Consider the following 16166-nt stretch of genomic DNA (forward strand, 5'->3'; position numbering starts at 1 on the left):
TTATCACCAATGATTGTGACTCCAAAGCATCCTCATTAATCTCGAAATGGAGTAACCACCAACCCCGAGGATGTGAAGGGCCTCTTCGGATAGTCAAGTGCAGACTAACCCTTAGTGTAAAGACGTGCTATATAATACTGCAGCAAACCGAACCTAGGTGGCAGGGGAGCTGGGAGAGCCGAGTTCCACGACTTCAGAGGCTCTACTTCAAAGTGGGTCAAGCAACTTTTGTTTTGTTTACCGCTCCGAACTAGGGTTGGCAGTGCTCTTCGGGCAAGAATACAAAAAAGTGGCTTTAGTTGTATCAAATGTTCTGCATTGCTATGTGATTTGCCATTATGTATGGCATCCAAGGCAGCACTCATGAATGGGTTTCCTTCTATCTTTCTCATCAATTGTTTTCTATATCATGAAACATGGACATCTCTGATCCAACCCCCCACTCAGTTGGCATCCCCCTATGTTTTCTCTTTGGTTCCATGCTATTAACCTTCCACACCCCCTCTCTTAGTTATTGGGTGTCGTCCTTGGAGTTTGTCGCCACCTTGGTCGGTGTCTTGTCATGAACGAATCTTGGTGGGAAGGCAATGTGAAGCTTAAGACTTCCAAGACAGAGTTCCTGATATTTGGACCTGATAAACCCAGCTCTCAAGTACAGTCTTGGCTCTCGGAGCTATCCAACCAAAGCATAAAGCACTCGCTCAATGACTCAGCCCATTCTTTGGGCTTTTTACTCGACACAAAATGTAATTTGAGTGCATATATCCAAAAAGTGTCATCCAGGTGTGCCTTCTACAGAGACCGAAGCAGTTCTTGCCTACATTATTATCTCATGTAGTGGTTCAATCCTATCGATGGGGCTATTTTTTTAGTGATCATCATTTCTAATGATGCTTTACGACTATTGAGATCTGCTGTTCCTTCAGCCACCCGTCTGATTACAGGAGGATGCAAGTTTGATCTTATCGCCCTTCTCTTCGCTTCACTTTATTGCTTGCCTTTGAAGTGAAGGATTTTGATTAAATTGCCTGTGTTTTAATGCGTTTACTCTCTACCGACCCACTAATATTTCAACCAAGCTGTCTCTTCTGGGTGAATCACATTTACTGCATAGATGCAGCCTTTGATTACTTTATGTACCAAAGGTCAGAAGAGGCGAACCACAGAAGAGGGCTTTGTGTATTGCCTCTCCTCGCTTTTGGAATTCTCTCTCTGTCGTCATCCGCTTGGCTCCCAGAAATAGTTTTTACATGAGGTTTCCGGCACCTCCAACTTTCAGTTGTCTTCTTTAATTCGGTTTTCAATCTAATTCTTCTTCTACTTTTTATGAGCTAACGGTTATTAACTGCCTGACCTGTTTTTGGTCATTGGCCCCATTATTGTTCTGAGCTCTGTCTCTCCTTGGGCCAAGGCTTGCGTTACTAAAACAAATCAGCATGACAGAATTTGAGCCAATCATGCATCACTAAAACTACTTTAGCTTTTTCCAAAAAGGAAGGATCTGCTGCTCCAGAATGGACGGTCCCTGCTGAGGTACAAGAGAGGGCGCTGCATGGAAGGCATGCCATTTTTAAAATACCTAAGGCAGAGTGGGGTGAATGGGGTACCATGTACACACAACCACCAGTTTTAATTTCATGATTTTTGTTATGTGATGCCTGAGAAAAAGTTTGAAAAAAATATGTTTCTATAAACAATATTCTACTCAGTGAAAGCTAGTAGGCAAGGGGGAAACACAAATGGTCTTTACTAGACAACTGCAGTGTGGAGTCACTCGAAATCCCTTTGGATGCCTTCAACATTGGACATGTTTACAGAATGCCTTGTATATAATCTCAGGAAAAAGACATTGAAGAGTACCATGGAACATACTATTCGGTATCCTAGGATTACATTTCATCCTATGCATAGAATGGAACAAAACAGTGGCCACTACTATCATGCCCCTTGAAATCATGGGAAGGTGCAGCCTGAAGGGCACATAGAGTGTCTTCCAGACTGTACTTACTTCTGGATTTAAGGATACAAAGTACATATCACAAATAAATCCTATTCACTCAGGGGATGTGTATACTACCATGTGCCTTAACAGCCAGGACAACCACATCTGTGGCTAACTTTAAGGGCATAGTCCATACATGATCTGGGATAAAAGCACATATAAACTATGTCCTTTGTCCTCTAGGACTCGGTCCCGGTTTCAGCTCGGAATGCCTGCACAATTGTCACATTTTGCAAATCTCTCAAAGCGTATACTTTTTCAACCACATTTTACCAAGGACTAATCCCAGTAGACACACAGAATGATGCGCAGACTTCAAATCTCCCTACTTCGCCACTGTTAAAAGATGGCAGCTCAAAGGCTGGCTACCCATGCCTGTACATCACTCTGCTGCTCTTGAGTTTGATACGCGCTTTGAAGAATACAATAATACACAATAAGATTACGCTGGGCACTGTGTGTATGTGTTAAGGACTAATGGGGTTGCTCAGCACCTGTGCTAACAAGGCATGGACTCGGGCTAACAGGCGGACTAAAGATGGCGCGCTTTGTGTTCTAGCGCAATAGGGGCGCGATGCACCTTTGCAGTGGGTTAATGGAGGTGCTATGCACTGCTGCTCTGCTGGAGAAATGGGCCATCTCTGCACCTATCCTCTAAGTTGGCATGCTTCTGGATTTCCCCACTGTTGCTCACTGATGATCTGAAATACAGAGGGCAGGTTGCACTGCTAGGTGATCTGTGCACGCGTGCTCTGGAGAAACGAATATCCTGTGCACCTGGGGTTTGGATCAAAGGGGTATTATGCCACTATAGCCTCAAGTTATGTGGGTATTTTACATGTGTGCTTTTCTCTAAGACTTGTAGTGCGCTAGTGTTTTGCACTAACCCTGCCATGGTGCTTCAGTGCCACGGAGTAAGGAGGGAGCTGGGCACCTGAGCCCTGCAGTAACACCGCTGCTGTGTACTGAACATGAACCTGTGCTGTGAACTAACGGGTACACTGTGTACAGGGGTAGTAACAGGGGCAGTTAGCAACTGTGGACTGAAGGGGGTACTATAAACATGCACGTTGGACTGGATGGGTGTGCTGTTCAGCATGTTTCTTGCCCATCCTTTGCAAAAGGATTTCTGCACCTAAAGCGAGAAATGCCCCACCTTTCTTTCATCCTCCGACGAGGCTGAAAAGTACCACGTCCGGTGCTTCTTGCTGATGTGCACTAGCTTGAAGGGAAAGACGTTGTTTGATGTCGTCTCCTCTGCTGCCCTCATCACCCTAAAGAAAGAGAAATGTTGAAAATGGATAGGGCTTACAGAGGCAAGCAGTCATTCTCACAATGCAGTAGGCATATTTTGGTTCCAGAGGGGGTGATGAGCTCCTTATGGGGCACCCGAGTACTACTCTGTGAATGACGAGGAGGCTGGCTATTCCTCCTCCAACACCCATCCAACTATGCCACTGTGCATCAGGTCAGGACCACAGGACTGTCTTCAGATGGTACAAACAAATGCTCACCGCCAACTCCGGCCTCGAAAAATCCACACATAGCCCACCCGCCATGGGCCTGTCTTCGGTTCAATACACTCTGCTTCATAACTGGGCAACTGGGCAACTTGCACAAGACCCCCTTAAAATGTAGCCACGGTCAGGGAATTCAACCTAAAGTACAAGCCATTGGAGCCCCAAAGGGAAAGGCTGTAGCCATTGACAAACTCGCCTCCGTGTTGGCTCTTACACGCTGGTTTGGCTTCTTGCTTAAGGATCACAACCATCATTCGATTGGACGGACAATGGCTCACTCACTCTCTCTCCCTTGCATCTGCCCACACACTTCTTGCATACCGAGTCACGACTCCTCCCTGTAAAAACCGAGAACGACGGACCCAAGAAAGTATGTATGCTAGGGAGGAGAGGGGGTGGGGGGTGTCTGCCTCCTAGCTACCACAGCAGGCGCAGTTACCAAAGAGACCCACTGAAGTCTATGCAACGGGACTAGAGGGGATGCCATGAATCCTGGGGTGAGCGGGAAACGCAACAAACTGTTGCTGACGAAGAACACTAGAAAAAAGCTACCCCAAAAACCAGCGCCCTGGGCAAAGGAGGGCTTAATGGGGACCCCAGAAGCAACCAGCGCCCTGGACAAAGGAGGGCTTAATGGGGACCCCAGAAGCAACCAACGCCCTGGCAACGCCGTGGGCAAAAGAGGGCTTAATGGGGACCCCAGAAGCAACCAGCGCCCTGGGCAAAGGAGGGCTTAATGGGGACCTCAGAAGCAACCAACGCCCTGGCCAAAGGAGGGCTTAATGAGGACCCCAGAAGCAACCAGCGCCCTGGGCAAAAGAGGGCTTAATGGGGACCTCAGAAGCAACCAGCGCCCTGGGCAAAGGAGGGCTTAATGGGGACCCCAGAAGCAAGCAGCGCCCTGGCAGCTCCCTGGACAAAGGAGGGCTTAATGAGGACCCCAGAAGCAACCAGCGCCCTGGGCAAAGGAGGGCTTAATGGGGACCCCAGAAGCAACCAGCGCCCTGGCCAAAGGAGGGCTTAATGGGGACCCCAGAAGCAACCAGAGCCCTGGGCAAAGGAGGGCTTAATGGGGACCCCAGAAGCAACCAACGCCCTGGGAAAAGGAGGGCTTAATGGGGACCCCAGAAGCATCCAGCAGCCTGGGCAAAGGAGGGCTTAATGGGGACCCCAGAAGCAACCAGCGCCCTGGGAAAAGGAGGGCTTAATGGGGACCCCAGAAGCATCCAGCACCCTGGCCAAAGGAGGGCTTAATGGTGTGGGTGCGATTTCTCGCCGTCGCCAAAACCAGTACAAAAGGGACCCTATGAAAACTCAAACAGAAAAGAGTTGAGTAAACATTGCTTTATTAACACACAAGCATTCGCGAATGGGCCACAAGTTCAACCGTCTCGCAAAGCAAGTCGTCAAAGTGCCGCCCTTTGCCCTGCACATCGTGGTCCTTTTATACCCATCTGTTTTACATTGTCATACATTGCTGCACATAGATTATGTCCACCACAAGGCGGTTCCTCCCAGTCATGACTTTGCATCAACGGTCAACAGTTCAACATCTGCTATTGTGGTTTCCTGTTATCTGTTATTCGCTCTCTCTCGTGCCCTTCTGTGTCCTTATCTCTGTGCACGAGGCTGTGCTTACTCATTCCTTCCCCACCCGTAATCTGCAGATAGTTTTAGCAGGCTCAACATGCTTCGACATACAGTGACCAAACACAATTCTTCTGTTAAAAACAAGTTCTTGCCAGGTCAGCAGGTCTTAAATGCCGCTGTATAAAGAGAATGCCTCTTCTTTTAACAAAGGGTACATTCTTTTAACACATATGGTGATTAGTACAAACTCCAAGTGTGAGCACAACATTACATATGTATGCGTACCTTCAATCCACCCTTTGCTCACACTTGAGCATCAATCTAAACAGTCCTAGCATAAGCAGATGGCAGGAAAGCAACATCATCACATACTGTATGTACCATAATCTTCTCCAGGCCTCCCATGTCAAAAAATTCCTGTTGTACATGGCTTTTATCCATTGGATTTAGGCGCGTTATGCTGGAAGAACACATGGAAACACAGCACGACACACATACCGGGAAGCATTGGATGCAGAGACAAATTCCTACAACTATTGCCGCTAGAACCAGTATAGGCGTAAGAAGTTGCCATCCAATTTCTTTCAGGAGCTTCATCCACCAGCTATCTCCTGACCCTTCCTCCTGGTGGATGCTATCCGCCACTTTATGCAGTTTGTTTACTCCATCCAGGATTCCTGTACTCCCTTCTGGTATGTAAACACAGCATTGGGATCCCACCAAAAAACAGACTCCGCCCCTTTCTGCAGTGAGTATGTCTAAGACATACCTATTTTGGAGAGCCACTAGCCGAATTGCTTTCATTTCATAAGTGATGTTTTCCATTAGGTCTGCAGATTCTTCGATTACGAACTCAAGGGCCCTGTTTAGCTTTTGGATTTCTTGACTGTTCATAAAGATGCCCGCTGGAGGAACCAGGACCCCCATCAGATCTATAAACGTTTCCCATCCTGTAGGTTGATACGTAGGAATTTTTGGGTTTACTGCTCGTTTATTTCTGCTGTGTATTTCTTTATGCAGAGTAGACGGGGCATATACCATCACAGCCGGCATTATTCTGGCTATGTAACATACCCCAACAAAATCTTTGGCTAACCACAAATAAGCCCTCTTGTTACAGACGTAGGCATGTCCTTCAATCTGTAACAATCCCTTTGTGTAGTTATTTAGATTCACCATTTGACTGCACCCCGAGATCATTCTTTGATTACCTCTTGCGCTCCTCTTAAAACATATATTCTTTGGCCTAAACTCTTGTGTGATGGTGATAGGGGGAGGAGGTTCTCTTACTATCTGTACCATAGCAGGTGCAAGCCCGATTCCCTCAGTTTTGATTTTATAGCGTATCTTTTCCTTTAGAAGGGTTTTGTTCTCTCCTCTAACATAACAAGCGGTATTCGGTATCATGTATTGCTGTGCTGACACTATTCTCATGTAAATTAATGTACACCCGGCATCCTCAGTAACTGGCGATGCGTACACTGGGATGCCTTCACTGCTATGTCGGGGCATGTGGGTGCAGATCCAGCAATCAGTTTTATTCACTACCCCATATGTTGTGTTTATTATCTTCACGTATTCATTTTTAGCATAGTCTTCCGGGTCGTGTTGGTCATAGGCATCTCGATTCCTGCTCTTGACCCAATCTGTTCTCCCTGTTTCATTTGACTCGGGCAACAGGTTCTTTAATTCATATCTAGATGGATGTTCCAGATACCAGAATATTATGGCAAATGCTATTAGTACTACTATCGTGCATACAGAAAACAAAATTTTGCCTCTTGTGGTACAAACTGGTATTTTCCTCTTACCTTCTGTGTTTGAGGAGCATACACTTATCCGTTCAGGGACTAAACCAGCATACACGGGTGTAGACATAGTTCAGTATATGGCTCAGTATACAGCGTATATCAGTTGCAACCTAGCGATATAGCAATATCCCCTATTTAAAGCACCAGTGTCCTTATTACTCTAATAGTGGTAGGTCTCACTGAAAACCTTCATCCGATCTGTCCCACGTCTCGTAGTGCCTGTCCCAGGAGGGGAACGCCGAAGGCCCTTCAGGCTACAAGCCCGTCGTCTTCAGTAAGGCACAATTCTGCTAAAACCAACAAGAGAGTCCAAATGTTCATCTCCCTAATGATCAAAGTTCAAAACAGTGTCCTTACACGTTGCTTGGCACATACACGTCACGGGATCGGAGGCGATGGGCACACCTACTAGTGGCATCTGGCAGTACTGTTGCAACCTGGGGTTGGTTGGTTCCCTTTTCTGGATTCACGTGGTACCAGTGCGATTTGCCATCAACTTTTACCGCAGTTTGTGTTGCGAGGAGAACCTGAAACGGGCCCCTCCATCTGGGTTGCAGTCCGCTGGTGCGATCGAAGGCTTTTATAACAACCCAGTCACCGGGCTGCACGTCGTGACCTTCTCCTATCAGAGGAGATGGAGCTACTGCGTTCACCTGTGCATTAATAGAAATCAGTCTATTAGTTAACCCAATACAGTACTGTTGTAATGCAGGCCATGCTTGCTCAGACAATCTCTTAGGTGATTTGGGGGTCCCAATACTTGGTGGGCGCCCCATAACAATTTCGAAAGGAGATAAACCATGTGTACGCTTAGGCATAGTACGCATACTCAATAATGCAATAGACAATGCATCCGGCCATTTCAGTCAAGGGCATCCAGTGTTTCAATATGCATTGTGCTGTGGAGGTGGCACTATTGTCCCGCAGGGGATATGCTTCCACCCATCCTGAGAACCCACATTTCATCACCAAACAGTAGGAATGTTTATTTACAGGCTCCAGCTGTATAAAGTCCATATACACCACCTCAAAAGGGCAGGTGGGTAACTTACTGTGGCCCGCCGGGGCCGGTACACCTTTCCCCACATTATATAAAACACATATTTCACATTGTTTTGCCCATTGGCGACAATACATTCCCAATCTTTTGTTGTACCACACAGTACTTAAAACTTCTTCCATAGTTCTTGCGTTAACGTGGGTTGGACCATGAGCCACGCTCACTATCACAGGTAAGTATGCGTCAGGTAGTACCCAGGTGTTCGTTTTGGTATGTGCCCATAGCCCATCTACCGTCTCCTCATATTGATCATCCTTGTGCCAAGATAGTCTTTCTTCAATGGTTGCATCTGCTTGGATTTCCTTTATGCGCTCCTTCGTCCCTTCCATAGTCACATCCCTCCCCACTATGAGCTGTCGGGCTTCCCACCGAGTGTCCCTTGTGGCAGCTAGTTTAGCCATCTGGTCAGCCAAAGAATTTCCCTGCGTGACATAATCCAGTGTTTTTTTATGCGCTGAGCACTTCACTACGGCCACCATTTTGGGCAGCGTAAGGGCTTGCAATAATTCAGCAATCAATCGGGCATGTTTAATAGTATCACCTTGGGAGGTTAAAAACCCACGCTCTCCCCAGAGTTTACCAAAACTGGAAACCACCCCATGAGCGTAGGCTGAATCAGTATAAATTGTCACTTTCATACCGCTGCTTAACACTAATGCTCTCGTTAGCGCAATTAATTCTGCTGCCTGGGCCGATTTTTCACACACTTTCCCACTCTCAATCAACCGTTCCCCTGTAGTTACTGCATACCCTGCTGTTGTCTCCCCATTTGGCAGTTTGAAACAGGAACCATCACAGAATAATATACCCTCATTATCAACCAGCGGGGTGTCTTGCAGGTCTGCTCTACCCTTAGTGTGTTCTTCCATTTGGATCACACAATCATGCCTAATGTCATCAGGTGAGGTGGGCAAAGGAAGCAGTGTCGCTGGATTCAAAGTGTTACACCGTTCAATTTTTACATTACTGGCAAACAGGATCATCTCATACTGTGTGAGTCTAGCTGTAGTCAAATGCTGTGTATGCACTCTATTCAGAAGAACATCTACCGTATGTGGAACCTTTACTGTTACTTCACTCCCTAGGATGAAACCTGCACTTTGTTTTAGGGCTGTCGCTGCTGCAACTACTGCTCTCATGCATGGGGGTAGGCCTCGAGCTACTGAGTCCAGAGTGCTAGAAAAATATGCACATGGTCTCTGTTTACCCCCTTGTTCCTGTGTCAAGACTGACACAGCGCAACCTTCCTGTTCATCAACAAAAAGGCAAAATCTCTTAGTATAATCAGGTGTGCCTGTTTCCAGCTCCCGTGTCTACCAGACATCTCAAGTTTCGGTGGGGGCCGATCCTAATAGAGGCATAAGGCCCCCTTTGGTCTATAGGAACCTGCACCACTCCCGCTATCTCATTCCGGCATCCTCAGGACATATCGCTTGTGTTATCCTGAAAATCATTGTTATAGTATACCCCTTCTCCACATTCTTCACCCTGGCATACACCTTGTACTTGTGTCGTTTGTTGTGGCTGATACAGTAGATTGGGGGGAGGCGGGGCCGGCCAGGGAACATCCCCTCTTGCTTGTCCGTCAAAGGCATTGGATTGAGGGGGTTTAAACATTCTATTGTCTTGGTTGCCGTACCCACCAGTCCTATTTCCTGGGGCAAATGTTGTCTGTGAAGGGGGCCGTACGCCCCTTCCTCTCCCACCACTCTGGGGACACTGGGATTTCCAGTGTCCGGGTCTCTTGCAGAAGGCACATACATCTTGGGGTAGCCCATCCCTCCTCCCATATAGCGCACCTCCTTGCACTGTACCTCTTCCTGTCCCTTGGCCCCCTATCATGTTGCTACTATAGCCCTGTGACGGGCCGTTATAATTGTAGTTATACCTGCCTTGGGGCCCTTGATGCAACTGTTGCATCAACACTTTGGTTTTTAAATCCTTCTCTTGTCGTGCCTTTTGTTGTCCCTTCACTCTTTCCCCTCTTTCGTAATACCTAGCCATTTCGAGGAGATCCCGGGGGTTCCTAGTCATCCATGTACTTTCTGCCCTCCTAATGTTCTCCTGAATTGGCCCGTGGAGCCCCTCTACAAAGTTTGTGGCAAAGTACCGTTGGCCCGTTTCAGACCCTATCTCTAGCCCACTGTGCGCTTTGAATGCTGCTTCATAACGCAGAAAGTACTGTGCTACTTCCTCACTTGCACCCTGTATCACAGCGGACAGTTTCTCCACATTCACATCAAATGGGGGTAACACCTTTTCTAGAGCCCTCAGGACTGCCATGCCATGCCCCCTTAGGGGTTCAGGATATTCCTCATGCAGTTTTCTATTTTTGCTCGCATCCATTACATCTTTCCATTTTATTGTTTCATTGTCTTTGGCACGAAAGGGGGTCCATATTTCTTCTGGGACAATGGCTAACAATATGTTATCTACATCCTCTACGGTAAATAACCCTGGTCTGAATAACTTTCCTACTTCTTTGTAGAATCCTGCCGGGTCTATACGGGGGTCGGGGATGGACTTGGTGATATGCATTAATTCAATTCGGGATAAAGGGACATACACATAGGTGCGCATCATGTTACCAGTGGCTGCCTCTATGGTGGGTTGGCACTCTCTCATTGGCATTAATAGTAACTTTTCCGTATTTGTTTGTTCACTCACAGGGGCCTGCGCTGGTGGCGAAACAGAGGATTGATGACTAAGAGCTTTCTCTTTTATTTTTTTATAATCTTTTAATAGTTTCTCCACCTTAGCCATCCTCCATTCTTCCGCCCCTGAATCATCCACTCTTATATTAGGTAGCAGTTTCTTATCCAATTCCGTCCTAATCCTATTCCACTGGGACACATATCTAGGCTCCTTTTCCTCTTCTATATCATCCACCCTAATAAGAAGATATTTAATTACGTTTACTTGTATAGGCCAGCCAAGGCCCTCCATCAGACTCACCAGGGTGGACATGGACTGCGAGTGTATGGATGCTATCATACGATTAGCTACGTTTTGGCCCGCCTGGTCTGCATCTTTGAGTTTAGCCTCTCTTTCCCTCACCTCTCTTTCCCATGCCCTCTTTTCCTTCTCCCATTCAACACCGCCCCTTATGACTTCCGCTATTATGTCGGACATACATCCCCATAACTGAACACTGGACGCAGTCACTGGTAGTAACGCGACAGCGTCCTGATATGCTGAGGGCAGATCCGCAGTACTCTGTCCTCTCAATTTACAGTTACCCTCATAAAAGGTATATAGTTTAGTGGCCACTGTCCTAAATTCCAAAGGTGTCAAACGCCCCAATTGGTCCCGTAGGCTGTCATTGAGGGGTGTGCCATACAGCCCGGTCATAAGGATTTGCAAGTCTCCATCTCTATCCTTTTCTACAGTAGTCGTTCTCCTATGGTCTATCAACCTATCTGGGTCTCCATACTTCATTGGGAATTCCACCCTTTCACCCTCACTGTCTGCCGGTGGAGCTGTAGCTCCTGGAAACAATAATTCAGTCGTTGTTTGTTCTGCTTCTAGCCCTATCACATCTTCATATCGAGGCACCGGCACGGCAGGATACATACCCCCACTGTTCTTAATCATCATATGTCTATCCAACTGATCTAGCCTCTCGCCCTTCTCTTTTATCTCTAGATCATGTAATTTTTGATTTACCGTTCTCTTCTGCTCCTTTGCTTTTTGTTTATTCTGAGCATTGCGCCTGCGCATTGCTTCTACCCTCCATAGTCGTATAGCCTCAAACTGTGCGGGTCTAACCCGTCTTTTTACTAATTCTATTTCTACTTTGGATATGCGGTCCACATCAAAGGACCCGGTGTCTGGCCATTTATGCTCAATCAAATCTTTTGTGTATTCGGACCATTCTTTTAAGAACAATGTTGAATTCAATCCATGTTTAATCAACATATCAAATGCAGGGGTTCCTTCAAGAGGGGCATAGTGTCTCTTGCCTATACCACTCTTGCTGGAAGCCGCTTGACCCATTTTGTTGGTATACCACAATTGCCTAAAACACTCACCTTTCCCAAATATGCACCTATTGGCTAACAATAATAATACATCCTCCTGGCGTATCTAACATATCATATCATCATTTCAACATTACTTCTTCATAGACGGACTTACCACCGTCCTCTTCACAAACCCTGAATCATTATTTCCTTATTCCATCATGCATCCGTCCATACCACTTATCTTAAGGGTCCCGCCAGAGTGTTCCGGACCCGAAGGGCGACAGCCTGCTGTTCCACCGCCAACGGAGCCGGAAAAACAAGGATGACGCGTTGGTTGCAATCAAAGGTGCGGATTCAGTTGTTGGGGCCCCGTGATCAATTCCTTCTCCGGTTCCGCCGCGGCGTTCCTCACCCAGTGACGGACTGTCGCTCCTTCGCGTCCCACTTCTGACACCAAAATTGTGGGTGCGATTTCTCGCCGTCGCCAAAACCAGTACAAAAGGGACCCTATGAAAACTCAAACAGAAAAGAGTTGAGTAAACATTGCTTTATTAACACACAAGCATTCGCGAATGGGCCACAAGTTCAACCGTCTCGCAAAGCAAGTCGTCAAAGTGCCGCCCTTTGCCCTGCACATCGTGGTCCTTTTATACCCATCTGTTTTACATTGTCATACATTGCTGCACATAGATTATGTCCACCACAAGGCGGTTCCTCCCAGTCATGACTTTGCATCAACGGTCAACAGTTCAACATCTGCTATTGTGGTTTCCTGTTATCTGTTATTCGCTCTCTCTCGTGCCCTTCTGTGTCCTTATCTCTGTGCACGAGGCTGTGCTTACTCATTCCTTCCCCACCCGTAATCTGCAGATAGTTTTAGCAGGCTCAACATGCTTCGACATACAGTGACCAAACACAATTCTTCTGTTAAAAACAAGTTCTTGCCAGGTCAGCAGGTCTTAAATGCCGCTGTATAAAGAGAATGCCTCTTCTTTTAACAAAGGGTACATTCTTTTAACACATATGGTGATTAGTACAAACTCCAAGTGTGAGCACAACATTACATATGTATGCGTACCTTCAATGGGGACCCCAGAAGCAACCAGCGCCCTGGGTAAAGGAGGGCTTAATGTGGACCGTAGAAGGAGGTAAAAGCAACACTGGCATTGGCACCACGCACCAACTGAACAATGTGCACTACATAAAGGTTTGATATCAATGATAACAAGGAGAAATCTCGCTACCAATCATTGTTGAACATTTTATTGATGAGTGGCAGTCTGGGTGGCAGCGTTTAGATTTCTTCAGGTGGCCATGGCGACGAGCAGCCTGAAGATCCAGGTGGCTTAGTAGAGGGGCTCACAAGGAACTCCACCAGGCCCCATTCCAAGAAAGCCCCGGATGCGTCTGCGCCATCTTTGACAAAGATTGCGCTGCCGCGTTGAAGCGACTCTGCTTAGGGATCCTGAGCTATATGTTTACGCTCAATCCGGTATAAATAGAAGCATATATAATTATGCGTCATTTTCCATGTCACCGGTTTCAGATATCCCAAGGCTTCAGTCATCCCCTCTTGTAGCCACGTTTCCTCCTCCAGCCCTCGAAGGAGCGCTTTGGCGACAGACAATTGACCCGTTTCGACAAGCCATGCAGCAGGCCTATCCACCATCCCCTGAAAGCTGCCAGCTCTGCAAACAGAACCGGTCGAACCTCCACGCAGATTCCGTGCGGAAAAGGCGTGGGTGGCTTGAACACAGGCATGCGATTAACATCATTTACAGAGAAGGGAAACCACGCCATATGTGGCTTCCCTATTCTGGGAGAACTGCAGCCCTAATGGAAGGCAGTCATGCACAATCACCTCCCGAACTGTTAGTGTCGCTGCCACCGTGCAGCCACACGCAGCATCCCATCATTCAAAGTCAGTGCACATTGCCATATCAAATACCATTTTTATAAAAGGCCTCTGCAATGTAAGATGAAGCCGAACCCAATCAGAGCACAGCTCCTATACACGAGTGTGGCGTATGCACACAGCTATTGGAGGAAGAATGAACAACAAATACAAGATTAAAGAGTTTGTGTGCAGAGAAATCTTCCTATTCACATTTTACTAAAACTCATTATTTGTATAGACTTAAGCTTAAGTCTGGATAACGTTTTTCAAGTGTGTGACCAAAACAAGATGGATCAGCACGGATGAATATGAACACATTCCGATTAGGCCAGCTGGAGGGTGGAATGTTGCATACTACCCTGTGTATATTCAGCTTCATGTATGCCCACCACCCGCTGCCATCCTACTCTGCCCACATTCCTCACTCTCTGATACAATTGTTCTTCCGAATGATTGCAGAGAAACGGATGACCAGGGCCCGGAGCATCTTTTTAACATGTTACGAGAGCACTTTGAAAGGCGTATATGTACTGCAAAGCACGGCCACCAATGGCGTTGGTCACCTGCTCTCACGGTTCTTGTGCCATCTTGAGACTCAGCTGCGTAACACAGAGCCGTATCAGAATCTCAGTGAAATCTACAACCAAGGGCTAGCCACCACTCTTCCACCGCCGCTCATTCCTCAACTAACCCCTCACTACTAAAATCTGGAATCCTTACACTACCCACACTCCATTCGCATGACCTCCTAGATCCAGTGCACTTAACAGATCCAAACCCTATCCAGTCTATCAACGACCATTCTGTCCATTTTTGCACTTCACAATTCGAGGGCTGCTCATACGGCTAACCTGCCCAGTCTGCACCAACCACACACAGATTTCCATATCTTCACACAGGTAACGAGTACTTCCAACCTGCACCCATCAACACCGCAGGTTTCTGCATCGGCCTTCCCGCTACCAGACTAACACACCCTGACCTCCTTTCTTACAGAGCCAACACTAACTACTGGCACAAAGGCGCTAAATGAGACCACTTTAAATCCGCTAACTTGCCCTGGTCTTTTTCTTTTCTAGGATTTCTAATTTCAAGTTTCTAAAACATTTGTGGATGCATTTCCTCATTTCCCTTAAGAATGTGGAGAGATGATACCCTGTCTGGTGAGTACTCTGCTGCCCCCCCTTTGCTGGATGCTTATGAATGTGCCCAATTGAGGTCAGCCTGTTCCTGTAATGGGATAACGGCCTTATGCCGTGGCAAAGGAGCTCATAATGCTGTGGCATCTGCTGACGTTTTCCATTGGAGTGCCGTAAAAATGTGCACAGAATATGCACGAGCGAGGAAGACTGAATCAACAATTGGGGGGAGAGAAGGGGTGTGGGTTCTCCATCCCTCCCAACCACTTCAAGAATTTAAATAAGAAAGGGTTAAAATGATGCATTTTACACCACACTTTCTGTGCACAAGTGAGTTACAGGCCAGATAGGTTCCTATTGGTTTTGTAGGCTAAGACATCCAATATCCATTAGATGCCAATTCACCAACAGTGCAGTGCAAAGGAGCAGGCTCCCATGGATTGTCATGGCGCCTTTGCCCACTGTATGCCAATATTCTGCCAGTGTAAGAACACATTTTCAGCAGTTTGCCTTAGCCGAAAAGAAATAGAGCAGTTTGGCTTAGATGACAAGAAATTGCAGATAACTATCAAGTGGGTGCCTGATTTACAATGTGCCGCAGGTGTGTGGACTGCCCTACCTCTCAATGCACGTCCCGGTGATTATCAAGCATCTCGGTTCTGAAACTTGCCTACGTCTTGGCTTGTGCCCCCCAGAAAGCCCTGCACTGGGTGTCCCAATGACACCCTGCTGATTTCCCAATGGAAGTGGGGCTTCCATGGCAAACCTTGCGCTTTATTGAGGCGAAACAATGTCAAACATCAGCATGCATTAGTAAAATGAATGGTCGTCCCTGGACCAGGATATGGGCCGTATGCCTACCATGAGGACTAGAGAGGGAGTTTAGTGGAGGAAATAACGCTCACATCTTGGGACCTGTGTTCTGGTCTGACAGAGTGAGCTGGGAAGGCGGGTGAGCAGCCCAGATTGTTTGGAGGCTTTAAAGAAAATGATACAACTGCATTCGTTGCATGAATACACACTTATTTACTTGAAAGACATATATTGATTGATATTTTATTTCTATCGTGCTCGTACACAAGTGTTTCAGAGCGCGAAGTGTTTCAGAGCTACACCACACCATACCCGTATGGGTCTCAAAGCGCTGTAAGACAATACAACTAATACGATGAACGTTCCTCA

At 46.9% G+C, this 16166-nt stretch overlaps 1 protein-coding gene across 4 annotated transcripts in view; it reads right to left on the bottom strand.

Annotated features, from left to right (window-relative positions):
• SH3BP2 (SH3 domain binding protein 2) overlaps window positions 1-16166 on the bottom strand; it is a 381251-nt gene that overhangs the window by 123489 nt on the left and 241596 nt on the right. For all 4 annotated transcript variants that reach the window (XM_069632101.1, XM_069632100.1, XM_069632099.1 and 1 more), the window contains exon 4: window positions 3159-3276. In XM_069632101.1, the coding sequence (XP_069488202.1) occupies window positions 3159-3276 (118 nt within the window). The remainder of the gene's footprint in view (window positions 1-3158; window positions 3277-16166) is intronic.

Source organism: Ambystoma mexicanum, chromosome 6q, assembly GCF_040938575.1.
Source record: "Ambystoma mexicanum isolate Mex_15411 chromosome 6q, UKY_AmexF1_1, whole genome shotgun sequence".
Lineage (NCBI taxonomy): Eukaryota > Metazoa > Chordata > Amphibia > Caudata > Ambystomatidae > Ambystoma > Ambystoma mexicanum.